This window comes from Chlamydotis macqueenii, chromosome 5 (assembly GCF_036417535.1).
Source record: "Chlamydotis macqueenii isolate bChlMac1 chromosome 5, bChlMac1.mat, whole genome shotgun sequence".
Taxonomy (NCBI): Eukaryota; Metazoa; Chordata; class Aves; order Otidiformes; family Otididae; genus Chlamydotis; species Chlamydotis macqueenii.
The window spans coordinates 52,470,302-52,486,425 of record NC_141560.1 but is presented as its reverse complement, the minus strand read 5'-3'; the positions used below and the strand labels follow the sequence as shown (position 1 = coordinate 52,486,425).

Below are 16,124 nucleotides of genomic sequence, written 5' to 3'. Positions count from 1 at the left end.
ATTTAGGAAAAAAAAAACAGGCCAAAGTTGCTTGGCTGCTCACCTCAAGCTGTTCTCTGTCCCATCTCTCTGCCTTTCTTTTGACTTGCAGTAACTTTCAGCTACTGGGTATGTAATTTCACATAATTTCAGAGTTATACAGACTTTGGTATTAAATATGCAGTGGCCTCTTCTGAATTGTCTTGGCATCCATGAAATAAGAAATTGCTTTTCAAAAAAAAGGGTGGAATCTGCTCTAGCCTGAAACCCATAAAGCTGTAATTCTTCAAGTAGAATGTTCATGTCTTTCCCCACATGAAGCCCAGGGTTCCCTTTGTTCTTCTACTCCATATTTTTCACCAGGAAGATTGTTTAAAGAAAAATCTTTCCAGCAGAAAAAAACTCAAGGGCCCAATCTCCTGACGAGAGGGCTTTCTATGCAGGGAGTCTTTCTTAGGTGAGGAAGTGCCAGTAGGTCAATGAGACCTGTGTGCACAAACACCAATCAGCCGTGTCATTACTCCTTGTATGTGGATTTTGAAAGACCTACATCTTCTTTAAAAAAAAAAAATAGAAAAGAGTATCTGAAGTGGTTCCTTGCAAACAGGAGTAACTAATGCCCTAATGAACTAATCAGTTCAGGAAAAATCAAGGAAGCCTATGGCAAGATGAGAGGTTAAGGGGCTTTGTGTTTGTTCTAGGGCAAAATGTAAGAAAACACCCAACTGTCTCCTATCAAAATTAAAAAACTGAAAGCATTCTTCATGTATTTTAATTGACAATTAATAACAGAGATCCATTCCCTGTTTTTCCTCTGCCTGTTACAGATCACCTCATACATACTGCCAGCCATTTCAAACTGTGTGGTGGATACAAATCAGACGGATCAAATAAAACTTTGACGTGGATTTCCTAAACTCTGTGGGATTATACCAATGATGAAAATACAATCCCTGTTGTTCTTGAATTCTTCTAGCAATTTAGGATGTGCAAAATAGTGTTGTAACCATCAGTTATGTAAAATATTTTGCCAAATTTACTTCCAGTGTTTTTATCATGTGGATTATCGGCACAAGAAGGCTTGACACCAAATCCAAATTAATCATCTTCCTAGCTAACATGGTGACAGCATTTCTCTAGAATTATTATCTAGGCAGTGCTTGTAAAACAGCATTTTATAGTAGATTCACATTTTAAGAAGCAGTAACAGCTTTGCCTGAAATAAACTGGAATGTTAGAGAATTTCCAGACTGAACCCCACCAATGCTTGGGCTGACCCAAGATGGTGTGTTACAAAAGTCTTGGTAGCCTTGACACTTTACAGTACATATGGGATCACCTTTTGACAGAAGGGTATGGTACAAGTGCAACTGCCAGGCTTCAGTATAGTCGCTGGCTATGAATGGTATTAATCTACCAGATGCCCCCATTTTGAGTGCCTCTTTACCAAGTTTGTATAAAAAAAAAAAGAGAGATGTGAGTCACTGGTGTATTACATTAGCTTCGTGACGATTTATCTCCAGTGAGTCAGTGGTGATAAAGAAGCTGAGTTAATATTTACCTATTGTATTTACGAAAATCACATACCCTTTAATGGCAAATGATCCATGAAATGGGCTGTAAAGGGGCCAAGAGGAATTGTTCTTCTTGCTAGTACAGCTGCAGCAGAGTGAAGGTCTCTTATGCTGCAGGGCCCAATAAAGGGAAGAGTTATTAATCCCAGTATGTCACTGCAGGGGTAATAGTTATAACTTGCGTGCCTGCAATAGCAATGACTCAATGGTAAGTGATCAACATGTTCACAAGCTCCCTGACAGTTTGAATTTCCTTCAGAAAAGTGACCATGTTTTTCTTCTGAAACCTCAGTGTTGTCACACTTGAATATAAAAAGTTCATTTGAATGCAAATATCCTTTCCCTGTCAGTAGCCTTGAAATCATTGCAGAGGACTGAAGCATCCAATGATTTCTAAGGAGTGTAGCCAGCACTCTTTGTGAAGAAGCCAAAAGCAGCAGCCCTAATTAGTCACTGACAGGAACTCTACTCCCCAAGAAATGGCAAAGGAATGGCAAAAATGACAGAGCAAAAAAAACAGAGGTAAGAAAATGGCTAGGTACAGAGCAAAAGGACTGGGTTTCCTCTTTCTCTGAGTAGGAAGAGATATGCTCTTGCTTTTGTCAGGGGAGGATCCCAGATGACTGAAATTACTTTCTCTGCTGAGTAGAGCATAAATGGGTGGTGGTTCAATGGATTATTTGTTTTATTCTGTCTGCTCCTTGGACACAGTTATAACATGCGCTGTTCATGTTCTTCCCAGGCCGCTAAGTGCTAAGTGGGGCTTGCAGGGGAAAGTCACGCCTTAGCTCATCCCTCCTGCCCACCCTGGCATGCCCCTGAACCGCCACCCCACACATAGAAGACAAGGTCTGGGAGTTACAGTGGTCAGCCTCACCATATCTTTGTCAACCTGAAGGGTATCTTTGGCAAGTAGTTCATAGCAGGTTCCTCCTGCTTTTGTACTGCCCACTGAGAATAAAGGGATTCTTTTTCTAGGGTCAGGACTCGTACTCCTAGAGTCCTGTTCCACTTTCTACTCTCATAGCAATATGAGTGAAGTAGGTGCCTCATTTGCCTAGGTGGCAATGGGAAAGGAAGAGGACCATGATTAAGAGAAAAAAAGGACTCTATCTCAGCAGAGTTCTGCATTTGGATTTTGATGCTACCTTTGATTTGGGAAAATTAATACATTTCATCTTTCCACCTTTATCCTCAACTAAGCTCTCTTTGTCAAAGTCTGTGGCCTACTGATCTATGTGCTTTTTCTCCTGGGCTCCGCAGCCCTTCCCCACACCTGCTGTTAACACTGTTCTGTGGCCTGAACAATAACTCAATTTGAAAGTTACCATTGGAATCTGCTAAATTTGAGTGTTTCTATTGCACCGTATTTGATTTCAGATCATCCTCATATCTACAATGTTATGTTCTTGTGGTTTGGTTTATCTACCAGATATTCCGGTGGTTTACTTTGTAACTCCTTGGGTGGAGATCAGCAGGGAAGATGCATTGAGATTAAAAGGAAAAACAGCAGAAACCTATTACTTCCATCACTGGTGCCGTAAAGTCTGTTGGTTCTGTATTCCAGCCAAAATGGCAACGCTTCAAGAACAGACTTTACCTTCCAGTAGTGCCCTGCCTCAAGTGTGAGTGACAATGGAATTAATGGGGCACGGACAGTGGGAAAGGGGTAACATGAACTCATGTTTCATGTACTGCACAATGCTCTCGCCTGCTAGCACAGGATTTTCTTGAGAGCAACAGCAGCAGCAAATCTGGCAGACATTTGCACCTGCAATTCTGGAAGCCACTTAGCAAGCAGCTCCTAACTGTGCAGGGGGAGCAGCTGAAAGAAGCAGTGGGCCAGCTTTAAGACGCTTAACTTTGTAAATGCCAGAAAGCTTTGTAAAGCAGTAAGCAAGACACAGTTCTCAAAGACCAGCTTACTCTGTCAACCAGATAAAAGGGCGTGCACATTCCCCAGTGAGTGCATGGACAGACTCGACCTGAGGACTTGCAACAAGGGTGAAACCTAAGTCAAACTGTATTTGTGCCTACCTACTACTGGCAATCATTCTGCTATTAGTGTATTCCCAAAGGGGCATGGAGCAGCTGAAAATGTGGAAAAGTCTGCTTCGCATGTTTGATTTGCTGGGACTAGGTGAGAGCCTTCCTCTGTATCAGAGGCAGTTCACCCACAGCAGGTGAAGCAGCGCTAGGTCAGCTTGTGCCAACAGGGCAAGTAAATCTCTAAAAGAGACCTTAAAATTACTGACATCAAACATCTATGACAGGATGTCTAAGAGTCATCCTACAGTGGAACGTAGATCAGCTCATGACTGAGCCAGCTGGATTGTTTATGGGTATGTGCTAGGGTATTAAAGCACTCCGGTAGAACCAAGAGACCCTTTTGTAGCAGCGTAATTTAGGAGGTGAAGGAATGAATTGTGGTCTACATTTAGTGGGACTTGGGAACTGCTTCCTTATGCTGCTTGGAGAAACCACCACCTCTGTGCACATGAAGAATTAGCTTCCCATGTCTGACTGATGCGATTAAATCCCATTTGTGTGATAGAGGTGAGAAGTTTGCACTTTGTGGACTAATGTCATTCCAGGTCTGTTGAAGCAGTAGATATTTTGGATACACTTCTTAAAGGACATTGCCTTCCTGCCAAAAGTTTTTGCTCTAAATAAACCATACATTACTCCTGACCGTACAATATTTTTTGCTGTAGTGTTAGAAGTCGCCATCAAGCTAGCAGAGACAACAAACACTTTTTCTTGAGCTAGGGGACTGTTCTAATGTGCAAGCCAGAGAAAAGCTCTGAAGGAGGGCAAAAATTGCTTATTACTAATCAGATGTTATGAGAAAGAAAAACTATTGCTGCCAAAGTAAAAGCAACACTGTAGGGGTGGGGAGTGGGAGGAAATAAGAAAAGGACAGCTTTCTGTCTCCATGTAAAGCATAAGAGAACTGGATAGTTGTCTTGTCTGAAAGAAAGGAACTTGCTGGGTGCTAAACATGAACCACTGAAACAAAACTGAATGAAGCTCCACCTTTCAGGGACCCTGCCATCAATGTTTTGTTCTCATGCCAAATTCCTGGACTATAAAAATCTGCCTATAAGCCAAGAAAAAAACACTTCCCTGGAAGGATTTTCAAGTTACTGCTTCACGGCAAGATGGAAATAAAGAAGGGGAAGTCATTTTGGATCTTCTATCTAATTTGGAGTTGTTGTAAGGGCAAAGAACCAGTTCAGATAGGTAAGAAAAAAATCTAATTCTCGGATTTTTTGCTCACATATTGCTCTACATAGTTGACAAATAGAATTGTCAAATGAAAATCTGTAACATATTCACCTAAGAGCTGTAGGCATGCCAGATACTGTTTAACACTGTACGTTTTCATCCTTAATGTCAACCATTTAAGTATTTTGATTGACTGGTATGAAATACTGCATTAGGGGTAATCACATTTTTTGTGGTCTACTGCACTGTTACCCCCTGGTCTAGTTTTGAATGTCTTACACTTTTCCCAGTTGCTTAGTATACAAACAATTGATGTGACAGTTATCACTGTCTTAGTAATTCTAGCAGCTCCCCTTCCAAGAATAGCCAAACTTTCTCATTTCCTCTCACTACTGTAGAAATGTGTGTATAGAAATGTATGTGTAGAAAAGTGCTAAGTTACCCTACTCCACTTTAGTGCTGCAAATAACTATGGCAAATTAGAGTCTCTTTAAAAAGCTGTTTCTATAAGGCGCTTGAGTTTGTGTTGCACATTTCTACACATCTGCGTTTTCATCAAGATCTGAATTTTTCTGTGTTCCCCTGCTAATTCTTAGACAGTAATATCCAATAATATTTTAGATTTCACTGAGTACATTAATGACTTTTTAAAATTTGATCTGTGATGGATGTTGCTATTGATATTCTTAAATGTACTACACAAACATCACAAAGAAATTTGCCCATTTTACTTTTGTCATTCTTTCAGATGGGCCTACAAGAAATACTAAAAGAATTTTTTAGGAAGCATATCTTATTTAATTCAAGGTGATTTATATTGACTTTGTGCAGCTCAGTGGTATGAAAACTACTTTCCGAAGTGATGTCTGATAGGCACTTAAAGTATGTATCAATACCTTCGACAGAGATACAACTCAGAGGTCCAAGAGATGAGTTTTGGTTGAGATGAAAAACAAGTAGCTCTGAGCCGACTGCTGAAGCTGGTGGCACCCTCAACTGCTGAGATCAGCGGCTGCCATTTTGCTGAAGAGTCACGCCACCTGTGATATCTCCTGGAAGGGACTCGATTCAAGACTTTGACCAAAGTCTTGCCTGTATTGAGAAGGAGGATTTCAAAAGTAGAAAAGAGTTTTAGGCAGCTAGGATGAGATTCCCCTGACTTCAGTTTAGATATCTACAGTGTAAATATATCTATGGTGTAAATGCTGAGGAGTGCCTTCTACACAAGCTAGTATCTTCCTTTTCCCTTTGAAAATCTCTCCTTTAATGTTTTTCAACAAAAAAAAAAAAAAAAGCAAAGTATCTCATGTGGAGTGAATTTCTAAGATCTCCTCCTATGACTCTTTCTTCAGTCCAGGTGTCTACTGTCAGTAGGAGTGAATGTGCCACCTGGGGCAATTTCCACTTTCATACATTTGACCATGTTAAGTTCACTTTTCCTGGAACCTGTACATATGTCTTCGCTTCACACTGCAATGACAGCTACCAGGATTTTAACATCCAAATCAGGCGCAGTGACAAGAATAGCTTCCTGATTTACTTCACTGTCACCATTGATGGAGTGATCTTGGAGGTGAAGGAGACAGGTATCACAGTGAACGGGAACCAGTGAGTAAATACCATACTGTTGTTTTCTTCTCCAGCAGTTTTTATTGCTATATATTAGCAACAGGTGATCTGTCTAGAATGTGGTCCTGTTCTGCAGAGATGCAAATGGCTGTGTATGATGTGTTCATCACTACTTTGAACACGGTATCGTGAAGAGTCCACCCCATAGTGGTGGAGGAGGCAAGAAGCACGTAAGCTACATCTCCCAGGGATCAACACCAACACGTGAAGCCAAATCAATGTGTATATCATAAAAACAGAAGGTTTGATTTGGGAGGGAGAGGTGGAGGGAAGGAGATAAAACCAACACTTTATTTATAGAAGGTTTTGGTTCTGTAGAAACTTTGTATTTTTTTTTTCTCAAATATTATTTCTGTGGTACTAACCCTACTATTGCATTTTGCTATTCAGGAACAGATGGTCCTTTTAGAAAAAGTTTTCTGTTTCCAGATAGATTAGCCTAGAAAATTGCACTGCTTTGCAGGTCACAGCTTGCCTTGGAAACTTCCCACACAAAAGAGAGAAGTTTCAGAAGTCAAAATTCACACCTTTAGTTCCAATCTGAAATGAACAAGAAACCAAACTGCAAACAGAAGTGTAAAAATATTCTGTAAGTAAAAAGTCATATGCAACAGTAGCTGAAAGTTAGGAACAATTTTCATGAAAAGTGCAGTGACCTGCTCCCAGCATATAGGTATGAAAGGCCAAGGCAAGCTTTGACTCTGGGAAAAACCCTCACAATCTTGTGGGAGAGAAAATTGCAAGCATATGGGCTGTCTTCTCTCAACAGCCTTTTGGAAACAACCAAATATAGAATAACATCACTCAGTTGTAATTATAGTAGCAAAGCCCAGATTTATCTTCCGAATCAAAGGGGCAAGAAATCTCCTATCTTGTAGCCATTTTCTCATTTTCTAAGTTTTTTAGACCCTGGGAAAATGAACAGTAATTGTCTGGGTGAGATGAAAAAGTAATATAGGTCAGAGTCACATCAGTACCTGAGGAACAGAACAGGCCTCTTTTCACACCTCTGTGGATTCCAAATGTCAAGGAACGCCTGGAGGGATGATGAGAACCTGCAGTATCCTCATGTGGAGGACCATTTTCCCAGTATTGTGATCTTGCTTCTTATAACCTTTAGAGTTAGGTCTTCAGGATGTGTAAACAAGCAGAATTGTATTGGTATCAGTCAAGTGGCTAATGTGGTATTGACACGCTCCTGACCAAAATACATTGTATTGTGGATTAAGGTTGGTAAAAGGTCACGGTGGACAAGGTGATCTTATCTAAATTTAATGCGTTGTGTGGATGAAGACTGACCTTGAAAAGAATGTCTCCATGGCTTATACAGCTCCTTTTGACTCTAGTTTTTCTTCCTCTGCTCTGAGAGGATTTAATCAGTCTTTTGTTCAATGCAATCTGTTTTGTTCCCTCCAATTTCCAGGATCCCGATGCCCTTCAGCTTGAAGAGCATCCTGATTGAGGATACCTGTGCTTACTTCCAAGTCACTTCCAAGCTGGGCCTGACACTCAAGTGGAACTGGGCTGACACTCTCCTAGTATGAACAGCCAGTTAGTCATTTTTCTCTTGGTGAACCTCATGAATGATGAAAAGCAGAGCTGGATGCAGGCACTGTGTTGATATAAAAGATTGTGGGAGGGAGGTGTCACTGTATCCATAAGGTGACAGGGACATACCAAACTAGCTAATAGTTTCACGGGGCAGGGGCATGGAGTCACAACCCTCAGGCATTCCCAACTAATATTACATGAAAACATGTCACTGTTAACCCTGGACATAGCACCTCTGTAGCTATCTGCTTCCTCCACGGGGCACTGGCAGCAGCACAGGTAGTTCCTCCAGCTCTGACTTGTTAGCTACCCTCTGTCTCTGTGCACATCTTGGGTGGGAAACTAGTCTGTGTGGTCAGTTCAGGACTTGGCCTTTCTCATTCCAAAGTCTTGCTATGCAGGAGTTCCCCTCTATACATCCACCCCAAAATATCATCTTCTGCAACAATGTATTTACAGTTTTGACTGTGAACACTTATCCTCCACAATCAGGACTGAGATTACATAAATGAAAGTTGTATGTCATGTTTTGCAGTTCAGAGAGACAGAGAGAGGGTGGAAGGTGAACAGAGAGAAAAAAGTCAGGAAGCAATCAATTGATATTTGCTTCCCTGCTTCCCCACTTCCCCTGTACTAATTAATACATGAAGTAATAGAGGCACCACCTGTAGAGTGCACGCAATTTTAGGGTGACACACTTGTAGAAAAAGCACTGCCGTTTTTTGGTGGACCTGAGTGATACCAGCACTATTCTCCAAGCATTTAGGAGTGATTAGGTGCAATAGTTCTATCTAGCAAGGTAATCATGTACTAACCTGGCTCTTTATTGCCCCTGAATATGGGCAGAACAAGTTACACTGGACAGACCCACTCCTAGAAATGCTATGAAGTTTTCCATTTAGCCTATGGATTAGAAAAAGCTTTAGATATGGCTAAAAACTGACCAGAAGCTGCTGTTTCATGGCATCCAGCATCAGAGCAGTTATCTGACCTACCCAGAGTGGAGTTCTGGTGCCTTGCAAGAAGTACCACATGTCTATATACCAGTGTCTCTACACTGGGAGACATTGGTCCAAGGATTAGTCCAGTATTCAGCATGCTTCAGTTAGCTCTTTAGTAGGTAAGAATGACAATTGCTAGAGGATTATCTTCCCATTTAAATTCAGCCTGTCTGCAGGTAAGTTTTATGGCAGGTTTGTAACAGAAAAGCCACTGCTACAAACTGGTAATGAACATTGCTGCTGCTGTGCTTTTCTGTTGTGAACCACTTTGTAATATGTGCTGCTGTTGTGGGGAAAAGCCTTTAAACTTTGGGTTTCCTCTTTCCTTTTGTTTTGTAGCTGGACCTGGAAGAAACATATAAAGGGAAGATATGTGGCCTATGTGGGAACTACGATGGCAAAGAGAAGAATGATTTGATTTTGGATGGTAGGCCATTGTCCTGGTTTCGGGACATATACAATACAGCATATTCCACATAGAACAGAACGATTAATAGGTGATGCGAAACTTGATACCTGTTTCCCCTAAGTAGTTTCAGATTTCCTGACAGACACTCTGAAATACATCAACATTTCTGTATACAGGAGGTGTATTTTAAGAGGTTCTGGGATGATCTGGGTTCTTCTGCTGTTTGCAGAGTCTCAAACTTCTCTGACCCAAATTAATTGCATGGCTATCATACAGCAACATTGCCAGGTTTTCCTGGAAACTTTAAGAAACTTGTAGTCTCAAATGAGGCACAGTGCATTTTCTGTCCTTCCATTTTCATAATTTTGCAGTTGGGTGTCAAGTGTGATTATTTTTGCCTCTGTAATGAAACGAAAGCATCATCACTGAGCCAGAGAGATTTCACTGAGCATCTTTGCAGAAACCGTGGTGCCATCCACTGACATCTTCAGATATAGCGCTGAACTGGAAAGAGGCCAACACAGCAAACAGCTGAGGCTACAATCCGGTAACAGGTTGTATGAGTGGAAGGAAACCTACATCCTGGGGTGCTAGCTGCGTGACTGAAGCCAAAGTTATAACATAATCCCTTTATGTAATACCTGGACTTTTAAAGTCATCATAAAAATATTGTCATCTACCTCACCCACTCAGAAACAAACCTGAGATTTGATTAAAAATGCCGCTTGTAGTGATAGATTGGGGTTAATTTTCATATTTTGTATTAAGCTTTTTGTATGCATCTTAGTCATGTTTCTGCCCTTTACTTCACAAACACAATCAGTAAAAACTAGAGTTGGATCAAAATTTTCTGAAGAATCAGTTTGCTACTGAGAAACATTGCTCAAAGAAAAACAAGCTCTTCTTTTATGTGTCTGGTTCCACAGAAAACAGGTTCCCACACCTGGGGACCAGATGGCCTCCCACATCCCTCCTTTCTGCTCTGAAAACATCCTTCTTTCTGGGCTGAGCAGGCAGCAGTCAGTCTGCCTGGCCAGGCTAAGATACACTGCATGTAAAGGTCCAAAATGTCTTCTCACTTTCAGACTATTTTCTCTTGAGGAAAAAAAGTTATCAGGAAGAAAAATCCCATTTCTACATGGAACAGCCCTTCTTGAAACATTATTCTTCATATTCTTTAATGTCAGTTGAGATCCCTGGCAAGTCACATGGGTCCAAGAGCTCAGGACTTTAAAAAGGCTTCTGTTTCCAGAAAAGTTGTTAGTAAAGCACCTGAAAACAATGCTTTTGTGGAAGTCATTCTCTCAGGCCTACACTTAGTTAGTATAGGATAATAGACCTGGTCAGAAGTCTGTCTATTAAACCTTTAGAAGAAATAACATCAGTGAATGGCAATTTATGTGTACTCTCCATGAAAGTATATAAATTTCAAAATTTGCCAGAAGGATTTCTCACATCTAGGATGAAGTTTCTGGTAATGCCTAGGGAAAATGCACCCCTCTAGCTAGCGTAATGGTTACATATATGTATTTTGTGCCTGTCTTTCTCCTGCTCCATCTTCCCATCTTCTCTAGCCTGTAAAAAGTAATAAATTTCCAGATTATTACAAACATATGCACCTAAGGCTGTACTTTAGGTTGTGATAGTAGAATGCAAACTAAAATGTACGACCATTACACAGGCATATATCAAACCCTGTAAGATCAAACACACTCACAATAAACAGAAGTCTTTGGAAGTGATGAGGTGCAACAGAAAGGTGAAGAGTCTTGTGATTATAAATGCCCAGCCTGACAGCAGCCCTTGATTCAAGTGTGCCAGATTCCTGGCTCTAGCTCAACAGAAGTTATACCAGGCTGTCATCCTCTATAATATGGATGCTGTGGTTAAATTTGGGCATTTGGTGAAGAGCATACTGCTTTAGAGCCCAAAGATTAAGTGCATTTTCATAACACATTAACTGATCAAAAGAATTGCAGGCAGTTACTCAGAGGCACCTTGGAATTTTGCAGGGTATAAAATGCATCCGAGGCAGTTTGGGAATTTCCACAAAGTAGAAGATCCATCAGAAAAGTGTGCTGATGTGAGACCAGATGACCACACCGGAAGGCATCCTAGGAGGGAAGATGATAGATGCGGTAAATATGTAAGTATGTGTGGCCAAGAAGTATAAACCCTCCTGAACTACAGCCCTGGAGAGACTGTGTTGAAATAAGTGTTAATTATAGAGCGTGCACTGAACTTAATTTTTCAGGAGTCTACACATGAATCTGAACAAAATGTTGATCTTACAGCTGAAAGAATATCCTATTATAGTGTTAAAGAAATAGATAGTGGGAAAATGCACAATTAAACAACAGCTTCCGGTTGAAGAAAAAGGACTTCATGACAGAAAGTTAGATTGGTTAATCTCCTGAGGTCCCTTCCAACTTGAATTATCCTGTGATCCTGGAATTCTGTCATCAAAAATTGAGATGTGCATCCATAAACTTGAAAGTTGGTAAAATGTCAAGTATTGCTTTTCTTTTCCTTCTTTTATTTTTTACAGAAAAAAAAATGCAAGAAAATTATGTCCCGTTTTGGAAACTGCCCCAAAGTGGTTGCATTTGATGACTACGTAGAGACCTGCACTGAGGATATGTGCCACTGTGCAGTTAATTCTTCCCACTCTGATTTTGTTTCCAGCTGCATATGCAGCACTTTAAACCAGTATTCTCGAGACTGTGTCCTCAGGAAGGGAGACCCTGGGGAATGGAGAACCAAAGAACTTTGCTGTAAGTAACTACTGCTCTGTAGATTTCTGATCCCAGCAGAACAAAGCTAGGAGCTCTGTTAACTATTGTGAATCAACCTGTAGAAGTACTTTGACAGAAATATTGTTAATGGAAAAGCTTCTATTCAAATTTAATTTGATTTTGCTCCTTAAATTAGAACTACCTCTTAATATTTCCCCCCTCTTCCTTATGGCTAAGTTTTATCCAGTTTTTTTTTCAATTTTACCACACATAGCTAACTCATAAATAGTCTTGTTTTAAATGTTGTCATCTAGTTAGAAGTCACTGAGAAGTTTAATGTGTTTGTCCTTAGCTTATCCTGTGCTTTTATATTCAGTGGTTGCAGCTACCGAGCAGGAAATCACTGTAAATCTGGGGGAAGGCTACAGGTAGTTCTCCCAAACTTCTGGTGTAGATTGGGATAGAAAATTAACGCCAGAGTGACTGATGCTTCAGGCAAAAATAAACTGTTATCACTCCATAAATGATTACAGTGTCCTTTGCTTGTATCGTGGCTTCAGCCAATCTTGAGCTAGTAAAATAACGTGAAATAACATGCAGTAATGTTTTCTCCAAAAATGAAGTAAAAGTGACCATTAGAAGTTCCTTTAGATATTAAACAAACATGACACATCTGGATGGAAACTTTTGCAAACAAGATATGGGGGAAAGGAGGAAGGAGTTGGGTAGTGATAAAATTATTAAAGAGCTCTTATTAATACGTTATTAACGTATCCCATTTTCATTTGGTCTTGCAGATCAGGAATGCCCAAACAACATGGAGTACATGGAATGTGGAAACTCCTGTGCTGACACATGCGCCGATCCAGAAAGGAGCAAGATTTGTAAAGCCCCATGTACAGATGGCTGCTTCTGTCCTCCTGGTAAGGCTGTTCATTTCTTCCAATGGGTAACAGATATCAAGGGACAAAGAGGGAGGTTGTTCCCTTTCAGTTAGTGGCTTTTTTTTTTCTTTAACATTTTACACTAAAACCAATGACTATACTGTTTCTTCTAGCATAACTTAACAACTTTCTTCTTGGAAGAACCAGATCTCTAAAGATTCAAGATCCTGACACTGGAGAATGGGAGGGAAAGATTTCTAAGGACTAGACAGAAAAAAATGGTACAGATGTGGAAAGAGGAGAGGTGTCCGCTAGATAGTAAGAACGTGAAGACATCTGGTGAGGTGCTTCCCTGTTACAAGGCTAGATCTTCCTGTAGCTTAAGTCACACATAATATAAATGCATTGCCACGTATGTGCATGTGTCAGTTTGCACATGAAGTAGAGGCTAAGATGAGGGCTTCATTTCTGTTAGAAAAGGATGGAAACTGGCTCACAACCTTGCAATCTGGCACTTGATAATCCTGCTTACAGTGATAAATTCCAGTAACATGAAAAGATATTATTTGGATTTTGCGTTGCTTTCATTTGAACTTGTCCTCGTTCTGGCTAGGATAGAGTTAATTTTCACCTGAGCTGGGAGAGGAACTGGAGCTGGTGACAGCTGTGGCTGGGGGACCTAACTGGGATAGTTTACTAATTGGCCAACAGCTGGCACAGTTTACCCAAATTAGGCAGTTGGTTCCATCCCATGTGACATCATGCTCAGTGTATAAATTGGGGACTGTGCTGAGGGAAGGTTCCTGCTGTTTGGGAGAGAACTAGATAATGGGATCTACTATGAGCTATTGTACTGTATATTATGTCTTTAAATATTTTCTGGGGTTGGTTTGTTTGTTTTTCACCTCTGTTTTCTTTTCCTCTGTTGTTCTTTTATACTATTTTTATCTCAACCCAGGAGTTTTGCCTTCTTTTCTTTCCAGATTCTCATCCCCATCCTATTCTGGGTGGCAATGAGGGGGGAGTGAGTGGCTGTGTGCTATTTTAGCTGCTGAGTGGGGCTAAACCATGACAGGGCTGTATTAAGAAAAGTTGCCAACCCATTAACACCTGAAAGGGCCTGGTGTGGTGTTTTCCTTCAAACATATCTCATTCATTCACAGAAATGCTGAATATTCCAGAATTTTTCTCTTACTCTCATCTTCCTTAGTGATATTTCTCAGACTCATCAAAGGAATATTAACTAGCCAATGTTTCTGAACAGGAACTATCCTTGATGACCTTGGTGGCAAAAAATGCATCCCCAGAGACAGCTGCCCCTGTATGTTTCAAGGCAAAGTCTACACATCTGGAGGGACTTACTCCACTCCCTGCCAAAACTGGTACTGTTGTGAGCTTGATTGCACTAACAAGGCAGAGGCATTTATTTCAGTGTTGATGAATTGCATTCTGTTCTTTTCTCTTTTTTTTTTTTCTTTTCCTTATTCCTAACATTTGTCTTAATAATGCAAAACCTGGATCTGAATTCCAACAGTACAGGAAAACTTAGAGGTGTTCCTCAACTTCACATAGTTACCACCCATATTTGGAAAAGACAACAAAAAATGAGCTCAAGATTTCAGAATGCAGAAGAATGAGACCCTTTGCTGGTTAGTTCAGAGGCATTGGCTGCTAAAGTGAGGCAAGGAGTTATAACATATTAATGAGTTACTATTCCAACCACCTCTATATCTACAAAAGGCTGTTTCAAGGCCTGCATCCTCAAAAGTCCTGATCCTTGAGAATGATTTGATTTAGAAAAAACCCTGTAGCTTGAACCCATCTGCACTAGTGAAAGGTGATAAGACCTCAGGTAAATTATTCTCAAAACAGTTTTATTTCTTACTCTAATATTTACCAAGTGAATGAATAGTTATATTTGTTATTTGAGCTTTTGTGACACAGCATTGTTTCTTGACCATAGGCCTAACCTTTAATATAGTGAGGAATGAAATGTGCTGTGGTGCATGGTGGGGTAGGCCAGATGTTCCGCAAACCCCTTTGGATTGAATATTTACTATATTTTCAAGATATATTCCTCAAAACCTACAGTTTTGAGGAACTCAACTTGATGGGCTCTAGATAGTTCCCATCTGGCCACTTACTCCTTGAAAAGCCTGACCTAAGGGTTGCTCTCTTCTGTGCACAGCTCTTAAGAATTTTAACTGGTCATTATCTCAGGTTCTCCACAATTAGTTGCTAAAGTGTTGCATGTACAACTTGCTGAACAGTTGCATCAGCAGCATAAAATGTTGCGAGATCCTGCTTGAAGAGGTTGTTTTTTTTTTCTTTAAAAGCCAAGTAAACAATTTGGGCCCTGGAAAAATATTTCTTGCTTGACCAACTCTGTGTTTCTGAAGGAGCTAGCTTGAAGCCCAGTGCAGTTAACCCTCTAACTGAGAGGCATTAAAACTTCCCACTTCAAACTTCACATTCAAACTTCAGGTCCTACTATAAAGATTTCCTCCCACAGGGATTTAATAAGTAGCCGAATAACCAGCTAAAAAGACAGAGGGCGTCATCTGTACAGATTCAGATGCAGATGCTATCTCACCTTTGCTCCTTTAAAGCTATATTTATTCTAACTTCTCCTTTTTGGGTTTTGTACAGTACTTGCAAAGGAGGCCACTGGAGCTGTATCTCTCTACCCTGTTCTGGAAGTTGCAATATAGATGGAGGATTCCACATAACAACATTCGATAACAAGAGATTCAATTTTCATGGTAACTGCCATTATGTCTTAGCTAAGGTATGAACAATCTCCCATTTCACTCCTAAATCTCTTGAGCAGCATGAGGCATTAAGCTGTGCTAGAGCTTTATATGACTTAATTTGATTAAATGGCACCAATCCAGCAAAGCACTTAAACACATGCTCGGTCTTAAACCACATAAATTTTCCCATTTGCAATGGATTACAAGTCAGTTGCTTGATGCTTAGTTTTGCAGGTTCAACATAGTTTCACGGTTTTTTCCCCCTGTTTAATTAATCTTCTTATTGGATGCATTAGTGTAGATTTAAGCATTTCTTCTGAAGCTTTCTGTCAAAAGGAAGTGGATGAGCAAAAATTCCTGCAAAAAGATTGAATTCCGCAT

At 40.4% G+C, this 16,124-nt stretch overlaps 1 protein-coding gene across 2 annotated transcripts in view; it reads left to right on the top strand.

Moving 5' to 3' along the window:
* Positions 1-4,714: 4,714 nt before the first annotated feature.
* LOC104478441 (mucin-5B) overlaps positions 4,715-16,124 on the top strand; it is a 44,712-nt gene continuing 33,302 nt past the window's right edge. For both annotated transcript variants that reach the window (XM_010118782.2, XM_086749050.1), the window contains exons 1-9: positions 4,715-4,796; positions 6,134-6,389; positions 7,834-7,948; positions 9,302-9,389; positions 11,384-11,517; positions 11,920-12,145; positions 12,904-13,029; positions 14,255-14,372; positions 15,640-15,778. In XM_010118782.2, the coding sequence (XP_010117084.2) occupies positions 4,715-4,796; positions 6,134-6,389; positions 7,834-7,948; positions 9,302-9,389; positions 11,384-11,517; positions 11,920-12,145; positions 12,904-13,029; positions 14,255-14,372; positions 15,640-15,778 (1,284 nt within the window). The remainder of the gene's footprint in view (positions 4,797-6,133; positions 6,390-7,833; positions 7,949-9,301; positions 9,390-11,383; positions 11,518-11,919; positions 12,146-12,903; positions 13,030-14,254; positions 14,373-15,639; positions 15,779-16,124) is intronic.